At 34.2% G+C, this 12,676-nt stretch overlaps 1 protein-coding gene across 1 annotated transcript; it reads right to left on the minus strand.

Annotated features, from left to right (window-relative positions):
- Positions 1-644: 644 nt before the first annotated feature.
- On the minus strand, positions 645-2,006 carry LOC118348146 (UPF0481 protein At3g47200-like). Its single transcript, XM_035689134.1, has one exon. It carries the CDS (start codon positions 2,004-2,006, stop codon positions 645-647), a length of 1,362 nt encoding a protein of 453 aa, XP_035545027.1.
- Between the last annotated feature and the right edge of the window lie 10,670 nt (positions 2,007-12,676).

Consider the following 12,676-nt stretch of genomic DNA (forward strand, 5'->3'; position numbering starts at 1 on the left):
ATCATGCCCACAAAAGAACTCCCATGTCTTGAGAGAAAAGATAGTTACGCGTCGTATAATTATTTTATAAAAAATAAATAAATATGAGATTTATATAAAAATAATAATTTTTAATAATAAATTCTATTTTTTTTAAAACGATTATATATGATATTTGTGTATTTCGATTGCACGAAACATTACTCTATTTTATTTTTGAGCAACTAAATCCCATGATATCAAAACAAACGGGCTGACGTAGAATTGTTAAAAATCCATGGAGAAATACGCAAAGGTTTCCGAGGATATTTGAAGTATTCCCCAATAACGAAAGGCTTACACATAAAGACTTGATCAATGGAAAGACAGACACGTACTCCTACCCTGATTACGAGTGCCAGCTGATCAGCTAGAAGACTTAATAGTCCTTAAAACAAACAAGCAGGTGAGAAGATGAAGACGAAAAACAAGCACACTAGCTAGAAGACTTATACCATGATGATCAAACAGCTAAACAACTAAATAACTTATGATCTGCTAATCAAGCACACCGCGTACAACTTGAGCATGATCTAGCTTCCCATACGGACACCTTTGTAGCTGTTCATGGAAGACATGCACTGCATGCACGTAACAGACGGATCGAGTAGGAGATATTAAGCCCATTATTTAGGATCATAATAAGCGTAGATGGTGTAGTAGGTCTGCAAAATGGTTAACGCTAACAACACAAGGGCTGCCAATAACGAAATGAATGACCATGGCGTATTAAAGTACCTATGCTTGAACTCCGTCCATCGCACTTTCCACTTGACATTATAACGATGGTTTACCTTTTCGAAAAAGTTGTATAAATAAAACTGATCGGTTTCAACATCCATCTCCTTCCCCAACTTGTTGATGAATTGCACGACCTCGCTGTTCTTCCCAACATAACCGTCAATGATGTTTTGTTCGTAAAGGTACTCGACGTCCTTGGATGTGTTTACTAAGCAGTCCAGGAAATAGGCGTAAACTGTGATGTGCTTGGAGCTTTTGTTGTCCAACTGCTCGAATGCCCGACAGTTCACCACCAAAGAGTGCATGAAGTAGTCGACGGTTATTATGGGCATCTCAATCACTCCGTTCTTGAATTTCACAGCCAAGAAGTTGTCGGCCGCCTCACGCAGTTTGATCTTAATCCCCGCTTTGAGGAGCTTCGTGATGCAGTATATCACCGGTACTGGTTTTTTCTCCTCTGGTGGCTGATCTAGATCGCGGGTGATAAAACTTAACCGAACCAAGTCCAGCAAATGCAAGCTGTCATTGAGTTTCTCGCTCATCTTTTTGAGATCTTCATCGGATCTGCGCATTACCTTGTTAAAGAATCTCAAAGAAAGCAAGGACAAAGGATAGTCCTCATCAGGCATTTTGGAAGTTTCGAATAACTTTTTCAGAACAACAAAGGGGATCTGATTCTCAAGCAGAAGAAGATCCCCGTAGAACTGTGGTATTGCCCATGCCACGGAGGCGAGAGGGTGATCAGACTCGATCTTTTTCGATTTTCCAAGTACTCGAAACAATTCTAATATAAAACAACCATCAAGAACCAGCATTCTGAGGAACGGATCGATCGTCGCGGAGTTGAGCTTCGTCTTTTGTGAGTAATGAGCTGATCTGGCATCAGCAGCTTCAAGTACTGGCCGGCGTATGATTTCCATCAATTCTTCCATGTTTGTTTTGACGCGGGACTGTAGAATGCAACAGAACTCCTGCTTGTGCTTTTGTTTCACTTGGAGGCGTTTATGTTTCGCGTCGTTCTTGCAGTTGTAGTGCCCTATGGAGACGACGCGGGGCTCGAACCATTTCTTGCCGCTGACCTCGACGAGTGTCTTCGGAACACTGTAGATGCAGCAATTCTGTGTGGAAGTATCGGAGGCCCCAATTTCCAAGTCTTCGAAAGACGACTCCCCATGATCGTCACTCGTCGAGGCTCCTTTAGTTTTTTTCCCTGTTCCTCGTTTAATTTTTGAATCAACCTTGACCATCTTGCTTGGTTTTAGATCCTGGGTGTTGTGAAGTTGGCGATCGAAGGTATGAACCTATTTGATTGGAAGTTTTACACAGGATTTGAAGGGACCATGATGGCGAGAAGTCAAAGTCGTCCGTTACACATAACGATGAGAATAGTACTGGGTCACAACAACTTATCATTTGTCATTTTTTGTTCATTTATTTAAATATATATATATATATATATATATATATATATTATGAGGATAATATGTTCCGAACTCATGAGGACAGTATTTTTTATAGCTCTGATTTTAGTAGGAGTCACTCCATAATTGTTTAACATATTTTCACGTGGCTTTGAGGAGAACATGCCAAGGTTGGGGAGGATCAAGGAGCATCCATATTCAAATTTATTATGGGGGAACATTATTCAATGATCAGAAATTGACTTCATTTTTAGGAGGATACCTAACAATTTGTCCTGCATGGTCGATCCCTGCTATTTTCACATGGGTTTAAAGGGACCGCGTTCTTGTGCGTACCTATTATATATCCAACGTCTAGCCTTTTCTTATTTTGATGAATCTATTATCGAACTACTCGTGCGTAAAAAATTGATAATAGGTAAAAGACAAATTAATTGTTGTTTTTTATAATTACTTGAAAATCCGTGTCCTTTAAGACAAAAATCAACGCTGATGGATATATGAAGAATGTAATTATGTACAACGAGATGGGAGAGGAGATGGAGGAGAAAAGGAGAAAAATGAAATGGAGGAACGCGACAGGAAATTGAGAAGGATAGGTTAGGGTTAGAGATCTAGAAGGTGGAGGAGGACTTCGTAAATAAAAATTGAAAAGAACATGGAGGAGAGGAGAAAGAAGGCAAATTTCGAAACACATCGTTTTGTACAAAATTTTGTTCCTTGCCTATGGCTACACTCTCCCACAACTCTCTCTCTTAATTTATGACTTGGAATGCCCAGTTGTGATTCGTCCGTAAGGGTACCCGAAATCGCCGAAGTATAGAAGTTTTCTATCTTCTCACTTATATTCTCCATTGCTTTAGCAAAAATGTTGAATGTTTTCCGATAAAGAAATAGACTAGCATATATGATATCTCCGATCAAAATGAGGAGCAAGCCAGGGGCCATGGCTATGTTCTGTTGAAGATGGCGTGACCAAGCAATATTTCGATTGGATTGATCTTACTTGTTGATCCCGAATAAGGATTAATTTCTTGCAATTCTTTAAACTTCTAAGCAGTATGTCTGTCGAATTGGATTTGCTTGGTGATCCCAAGCAAGAATTAAATTATTGCACTGCTCAGTATTACTTACCAGTGTGTCCGTTAGATTGCACTTATTCAGTAATCCTGATAAATGATCATTTTCTTGCGATGCTTGGAATTACCAAGCAGTGTGTCTGTTAGACTGTTTGGTGATCCTAAGCAAGATTTATTTTCTTCTAATACTCGAAATTGATAGTCAAACTTATATTATGGAGATGAAATTTGTTTTGTTCATAAAATTGATCTTCCCATTAACTCATGTATAGTTTTCTTTTATTGCAAAGGCTCATATCTACGTCTACATTGTTTGTATATATGAAGATGATCTTGAAAGTTGAATGCTTTCAACTAAACTAATGACAACGTAAAATAGAAAGGAACAAAAATAGAACATTATTTGACATTTTGTAGTATGCTACCCATTTTGACTGTTTTGGAGCAAACCCTTACAATTGGACCAAGTTTTTGCATATGTTAATGGACATGAAAATTGTTAGATGGTCATGTTTTTAAATAACTCATACCATTTCGTGTTATTCCTTAAAATAATCACACATGAATCTAATCCAAGCATGTCATAGTACAAGGGGATGACCAAAAGAAATCTCAAGGTAAAAATGTAGTTTTATATAAGAGACAAAATAATTTAATTAAGGAAATAACTTATCAAAAAAAAAAAATTAAGGCAATAGATAATAAGAAAGATATGATAATTTAAATGAAAACCTTGATAATTTTTCCTGCCAAACAAAAAATATTTTAGAACCATATGGACAAAAAGGACGTAGCACATCAAACATGGACTACAGGGAAAAAGAGGTAATTTTACCCATCAAACACATTAGAACCTCAAGGACAAAAAGGTAATTTTATCATCAAACACAAACCTCAAGGACAAGAAAATAATTTTTCCATCAAATTCAAAGTAATTCATAGTTAATTCCAGCGAAACAAATTGTGCACGACAAAAAAGCAATGCACGGGACAAGAAGTTAACTATTCAGGGACAAACACGTAATTAACAAACCTAAAACAAATTTCACTATTCACATGCCCAAAGACATTATTTTCAGGATAATGGACAACAAGTTAACATGCATGAATAATAAGAAGAAAAAAGCTACCCAACCCCCGGTCTCCTAAACGCACGCCACACTCCTGACGTGGTGAACCCGGTTTGTCGCCACATCACGGTTTATTATTTATTCCTCCCGAGCTCCTTCATTCTCCCCCTTCTCCCTCAGAGTTCCCACTCGATGCAGACCTCTCCCTCTTCTCAAACTCCAGCCTTCTGAGTTTCTCATCCATGGCGCCGAAGCCCTCTCCCTCAACCCATCTCTTCTCCGACCCTAGCACCCATATCTTCTCCCTTGCCCAGCACCCATATCTTCTCCCTCAATTTATGCACTGCATTGTGGCGAATAGGTATTTCAAGCAAAAGCGCATCTCATATTTTACCATTTTTTTAGCACAAACTCCTTTACCCTTGTTTTGCAGATATATCCCACAATCATTGTGGTTGGTGCACTGGCAATCTTCAAGCAAAATTAGGGTCCATTTTTCAAAATATAAAAGTAAAATTTTTAAGCATAAACATGTACGTAGATCCATTTTCAAGCATAGATATATGTAATTTGGAAGCTAGCTATATATTTTACTACAATAAACTGGATTCCTGTTTGAAGGGACGTTCTTGATTATTAGCATGTGTTTGAAATTAGGGGTCGGTATGGTCTTAATGAATTGAAAGTGGAGCTCCAATTTTGGAATGGTTTGTTTGGAGTCCTACATTAGGACACATCGCAGGTGGTTGAATTACTAATTATTATCTTGTTCATGGAAGGCTCTTTGTGAGCACCTGGGAAACATAAAGATTTATGTCCATCTCTTCACGAGTGGCTGTCAAAGATGAAGGTTAATAGACTTGGTGCCATTCTTGTCTGATGCATGGCAACATTTTCTACAGTGAATGATTAAGATATTACTATTGATTTGTGCGAGTCAAAAGTTCTTGGATGAGTAATAATTATTGTAAACATAGAAGAAAATAATTGCAGTCTAAATTTTCTTACAAAGCAAGTTTTTTCAGGTGAATTGATCAACATACTAACAAATAAATTCCTCCTGGATTTTGTAGGTGGCTGCAATGGCTTGCTTCATTTCAAACAATGCATTTGCAAAGAACTTGGCAAGAAAGTCTGGGTCAGGGATGATATCTTTTGCAACCAAATTAAAAAGCATCATAATGATCATGATATCTATTCGAGCTGCAAGTGTGTCGGGAGAAGCTGTTGCAAATGAAGATATTACTTATTTTGTTGAAAAGTTTAAGGAAAATAGCATCAGGATGGAACACTTTATTTTGTATTGTTGTTCTTGCATGTTGCAGCTCATTTAAGTCACTCTCATATTTTTGAGTTCATGTGGTTGATAGTTTTGTAGAAAACAACCTACTTTGAAAATGCAGAAAATTGACCTGTTACAATCTTTGGGTTTCTGCATTTGTGTTTGGGTTATTCCATTAAATAGTTGCATATTGGCATAGCAAATTTTTGTTAATGGAAAATCTTTATTTAGTTTTGTTCTGCCACTTGCCTATTTAACTTGTTCCACTTTTGAAGTGGCATGTTTAGTTGAGTGGGTTCCATCTTCACTCACAAATTAAACACTTTCGAAATGTCAGCAACTAGAACCATTAACAACAATTTATTTGAACAATCAGCAAAAGGTTCTGGTTCAAAGGCCAATATGTTCTCACTCATATATACTTTGTCCTCACAAAGTTCCTAAACTAACAAAACATAGAAGAAATACATTCTGCTGCAATCTTATATCAAAGATTGTGAAAACAAACTGCAATATGAGAAGTAGCAGCCAATCCACGAATATAATGTAAATGGAAACAAACCATCTTTAAGAAAATATTATATTGCACTTTACATATCAAATCACATATCTGGTTTACCCCCTTTACAGACAGGAAAATATTACATTTCCAGAAATATTACACTTGAAGAAAATAATCCTTCGTGTATACGGAAAGCATAAATCCTTTGCACGCCCATATCTGATTTCACAAACATATATACGCATAATGCTCGCTCGTATCTGGTTTATACCTGTGCCAACAATTCAAAAGTCAAATAACTAAACTTAACACTAACTAACATCTTGAAAAAATCAAATAAAATGTTATTAGTTATACATGTACCAACAAAGGAAAAATAAAATGCTAACTAAACATAAGACATGCTAATTGAACATATTTTCACTAGCTAATGAAAATCTAGATATGCTAGAAGATACATTTTAATCACCAAAAGTAAAAGCAAATGAAGCGTTCATGTCTAAAGATTATATGACTTTCTCCTGGGGATGAAAAGTATAAATTCATTATCATGGGGGCCACATCCAAATGAGGCCTTAGACTAATCACCATCTCAAAAGTAACATCCAAATGAGGCCTTAGAGAAGTTGGAAATGAAGAGTACGAATATCTTGGTTTATTTTTTCAGCCTATATAGTTTTTCAAGTCCAACTTTTTCAAGACCATAGCTATATGGCTTAATCACATTCAGATTTATTTTATTTCATAAATCAATTTTAAAATGGATAAAGTTAACTAATTTTGTTGGTGAAATGATGTTCCTTTGACCAATATAGCAGACCTTAGCAAGCAGAACATGTTTACGGGGGGCTGGCATTTTGGTAACTAAATCTTGGTTTGATTTAATATTTAATTAGCTACACAATTTCAGTTGTTATCAACAAGCAAAAAACCAGTGAATGGAATACAACATCAGCAAACCAAAAACCAGTGAATGGTATATAACATCAACAACCCAAAAACCAAAATCAGGAACCAAAAAACACAGTTGATGCGTTGTGTGGCATGGTATACGAAATTTATGCGTGCTATGGACAGTTGATGCCATTCTCGGATGATAAAACACCCAAAAAGTCAACAACCAAAAAACCCACAAAACATAGATCAAACAAATACAAAATCGCAGATCCATTAAACACAAAAACACACAATATGAGTAATGCTAGAAATGGAGAGATACTAGGAGACGAAAATAGAAAAATAAAAACCCTTATACTTTCATTTCTTACCCTTGTTGGCGGAGCTAGACGCTGCTGGAAGTAGATGACCGATGGTGATGATTTCAGCAGCAAGAATGCGAGTGGAGGGGTGAAGCCGTGCGAGAATGGTGAAGCTGGAGGTTGAGTAGATTATTTGAAAAAAAAACCATCTTCAAACTTTTGTTAATCTTGTCGGCGGAGCCACACGGTACCGAAAGTAGATAAAGGACAATGATGACAGTAAGAATGCGGGTGGAGGAGTGAGGCCGGCGTAAGGAAAACGAGCTGGGGGGTGGGGGTTGAGAACGCGGGGGAGAACAATTTTTTGGGGGGGGGGATGTAATTGAGTTGAATTTGGATCCCTCCACAAATCAAAACGTACGTTTCATATTTTTTAAACAAAATAAATAAATAAATGCCACGTAGGTTTGGCGTGCGGAGGTTGAGGAATAGTAGGGGGGTTGTATAGAAGAACTCTAATAAGAAAATGTGTTTTTGTGTCTTTGATTTCAATATGCTTGGAAGCGTCCACTATCCATTACAATACAGTGCACTCATTTTAAAAATGAGTAGATTTATTATTAAAAAATTAATTTTTTTTTTATTTAGAACTCATTTTTACTCTTTTCCTATTAGGTACTCAGCACTTATATATTTTATGACTGCAAATATAATTTTTCCTCTATAATTATTTCTATTTTCACATGGGCTTGAGGAAAACATGTCACATTGTCAAGGTTGGGGAGGATTTAGGAGCATATTTATTCAAATTTAGGGTCCCGCAAATTTATTTGGGGGAACATCATTAGATGAGAAGTTGAGTTCAATTTTAGGATTTTCTATATGAGAAATGATAATTACAGTCGTGAGTGCGCAATCGTCGCGCAATTACTTTGAAAAAAATAAATATATATGAGATTTATATGAAAAAATAATAATTTTTTAATAGTAGATCTCACTCTTTTTCAAAGCGGCTGTACGTAACTTGCGCACTCCACGATTACATGTAGTATTACTCTAAATATTTTTTTTCTATTTTTTTAATGGCTTTGAATTCCTCTCTACTGTCTATGCATGATCCCTGTTTTTTTTCACTTGGGTTTGAAGGGACGTGTTCTTGTACCTATTATCCAACTAGTCTTTTTTTTTTTCTAATTATTTTTTCTAAATCTATTATCAATTTATCCAACTTGTCGTGCATAAAAAAACTGATAATCTTTTTATTCTGATTACAATATTATTGCAAAGTTTAATAAATTTACTTGCATTCTTCGATTAATAATTTTAATAAATTTGATATTGAAAAAGAAACTGAAGGCTAAATAATAAAAATAGGAAGTATTTCAAACATTTAATGTTCCTAATTGTCTATTAATAGATGTTAATTAAATAAATCTTTCTAATGTTTGCACATCCGTGTTCTATAAGACCACCTTAATGGATCTTCTCATAATCTCAGTACTTATATTCTCAATTGTTTTTTTATAATTATATTGTTTCCTATTATGATATGTGAAAAATAAATAAATCAATATATTCTGAATGTGAGATTCTACTAATGACCAATAAATAGGTGCAAGTATGAAAACATTATTGCAAAATTAAAAGAAAGTTGGATAATTAAGTGCTAAGTAAGATTATTGAAAATTCTTAGGGTGTCAAATTGTCTTTTTATTGAGGAAATCTTAACAAAAAGTATGTATTAAAAAAGGGTTTTCAAAAATTTTGGTGCGTCAAGCCCTAAATGTCGTTCTGCCTGGCCTGCTTTAGGGTGTTGAATGGTATTCGATAAAGAAATATTCTCCTATTTGGTTTGAATTTTGAAAAAGAAAGAATTGATTTTTTATGAGAAATGATATTTATAAAGTTAGGGTGTGCAATTGTCTTTTAAAAAAATTGGATCAATTTGAGACCCACATAAAAAAATAATTTTTTTAATAGTGAATTTTAATTTTTTTCAAATAGTGTGCGTAAGCTGATCACTCATCCTAAGATTGTATCATTACTCTTATATATATATATATATATATATATATATATAATTGTTTTCATTATGTTTTGTTTATTAAAAATATATTAATATAACCATTTTAAAAAATTAAGCTTATCCCCTGTCAAAACAAGGTTTGCTCCTAAACATAAACCGCAGTTCATTTTCTTCAATTAATAACAGCCCATTGCACATTTAAATAGTAGAAAGATGTAGCACGTAAGATGGAGATTATATTGATGGGTTAGTTTGTTTGGATAGTGAGATAATATGGTTTTAGATAAATTTAATAAAATATTGTTAAAATATTTTTTTAATATTATTATTGTTTTATGATTTAAAAAAGTTAAATTATTTATTACATTTTGTGTGAGATTTTAGAAAAGTTGTAATGATTAGATTAAATGAGCTGAGATGGATTGAGAGTGTTTTTGTATCCAAACGAGGCCTGAATTATTATTGCTTGGGTGTATTAGAATTTTTACTTTTCTTTCTCATTTAGGGTTATTTTTGTGGGAAATACTTATAAAATAATTATATATTATATTTATTATTATTATTTTAAGATTTATTTTGAAATTTATAAATTAGTTTGAAAGAGAAATTAGGAAGAGTTGATAAGTTATGACTCATGGTTAGGGTTGTAAAAAAAATCGAAAAACTAGTTGAATCGAATCGAACCGGTTTGTAAGCGGTCCAGTGTGGTACTAGTTCTTAAGAATTGAAACCGATTCTAAACCGGTTCGGTACCCATTTTCATATTTTGAAAACCGGTTTAAACCGAACCAGACCGATATATATATTTATAATTATTTATATTATACATAATCTTTTATAATATATTATATATATATTATATGCTATATTGCTAGTTAATATGATATGAAATTGTAATCTTATTCTTCAAGTCTATTAATCTTATAACATAAAATTAAAATTAATCTTATAACTTTTAATATAAAATTTGATATAAAATATAAATTTTAATCCTATAATATAAAATTAATGTAACATAAAATTCTATCTTAAACATAAATATTAATATAAACTTACTTTTGAATCGGGATATGGTTTCAGACTGGGTTTGCCATGTGAGAGGGGTGTGAACTGGGCTAGGAATTGTGTTTTTCTAGTAGTAAAGGGATGCCCACAGTAGAAACTCCTTCCCCCTTCCCTTGGCTAGGGTTATGAAGTGGCTTAATAACCACTTCATGAGTCTTGATGGCTAGCATGAGGGTTACATTTAGAGATGTTATTTATGTACGTAGTTATAGAACAAAAGTGAAAATCTCTTTTTCAAGTATGGTTCTCTCTAGTTCTGGCACTTAGGATTTAGAATATGTGAGTGTTACTCTCGTCTTACCATGTAGCACATTCCATCATCGAAAGAATGATTTCAGATGAACAACACCCGTGGAGAAGGCTGTGGAAAGGATATTTCAGATGAACAACACCTGTGGAGAAGTTTGTGGAACAATCACATCCTTTTTATGATCTTTTGCTCGTGGTAAACGCTTTTGCTGTACTTTGATCTAGTTTTTCTGACACCGACTGGACGCACGCACGCACACACAAAGCCTAGGTATAAGTTTAGAGGGGCCAAATATTTTAGGCTAGAATAAGTAGGTGAATTGAAGCTTTTTAGGAGCACCATCAACAAGTGATACAAAAAATACATCTCAAAATTTTTTTCTTCCAATAATTTCGAAAACTTTACATTTACGCTTGTCATATATTGCAATTAAAAGAAAGAGGCTAAACTTTGGAAACGAGTTATATATGAATTATAAAAAAAGAGAAAATTATATGGGAAGGACAAACTAAGTTTTGGGTTTTCTAAATAATGTATAACATAAATTATATTAAAAGGTTTTAAGTAGTACATGAATTACATACTGTGTAGCTAGCTAGCTATTAAACCAAATGTGGATTTTTTTCATTAATTTTTTTTTTCATCAAGATAATTATAAATTTTAAAAGAGAAATAATATAATATCAAATTATAATTTTTAAATTAAATTAAATATAAAAAAATGAAGACCAAAAGCTAGTTTAGTGATGACAAAAAGGTCAACTTACAAAATTGAGGACAATATATATATACATTCCTTAATTTTTTACAAGAAAATTGTCAAAAGTTGAAATGAAGACATACAACCAAAGCAACCAGTGAAATTTTTTCTTCAAGCCTTGGGGGTCAGACCCCCTCCCTTCTTTGGTTTTGTGTGTGTATATATATATGGGGCACCCTTTGGAATGGTTGGGCTGAACTTGTGAGTTTAACAGCCTCCAGTCAAAATAAGAGATGTAGGAGATTTCAAACAAAACACATAACATTTGATCTCATCTGATTAAACATCCCTCTGAGAAGAACATGGAGCACTTTGAACTTGAACTCCCACCGATTCCAAAGCTCCCATTGACAGACCTCAAAGTTCCCAAATAATTACACAAACCCAGTTACCAAATTTCAACAAACGGAACATAATAAATCCTCCTAATAATCAAAAGTCAACAATAATCAGCACGAAAATTCAAAATCGAAGGCACCCACGTGAAGAATAAGGGCAAAGGAAAGGTAGGTCATGTAGGATCTAGATTAAGTTCTCAAATGTTATTTTTTAAGTGATTTGTGCACTGATTTGGGAGTCTTTATGATGTATACAAATGCTTTCAAATCCATGTAAATCACAGAATATAACTGAGCTGGAGAAGGTGGCTGTAGAGACTGCGAAGGAGAAGGTGAGCAGATCAGAGAGGATGAGGCTTCAGAGGGAGGGTTTTTTCACTGAATGAATTCTTGTTATCACCTATAGACAGTTATATGGAATGAAAAATGGAGGGGCTACGTGACAAAATGTCATTGTAGGGTTGTTATTTGAACTTCAGCAAATTGACCTGTGTGAAGATTTCCTCTATACATATATACATATACATATACATATATATATATATATATATATAACAAGTATCCATTAAAGAAGTGCCAAATATATGTTTTTTTAAAAGATTAAATTAAAAAGAAAAAATCTTAAGATCAGCCACTATTTGGCTGCATCCCATCACACACCTTATGTGTCGATTAAAGATTGTGCTTCTGTCTCTCAAAACCAAAGTGTGATGGATCATATTGATAGTGTATTTGTAAAAAGCACTGCAAGCTGTGCCATTTCTGTTGGAGAAATTGCCAAAATTTATTCTCGTCATGATCTTAAACACTATAATAAGCCTTCCCCTACTGGAAAAAAACCAAGCCGACCTCCTAGCCGCCAATCTCTTCAACTCCCCCTTCAAAGGCACCATCTTCATCATCAGTAATCAGGAGAGGAAGGACA

Source organism: Juglans regia, chromosome 4, assembly GCF_001411555.2.
Source record: "Juglans regia cultivar Chandler chromosome 4, Walnut 2.0, whole genome shotgun sequence".
In the NCBI taxonomy this organism is placed as follows: Eukaryota; Viridiplantae; Streptophyta; class Magnoliopsida; order Fagales; family Juglandaceae; genus Juglans; species Juglans regia.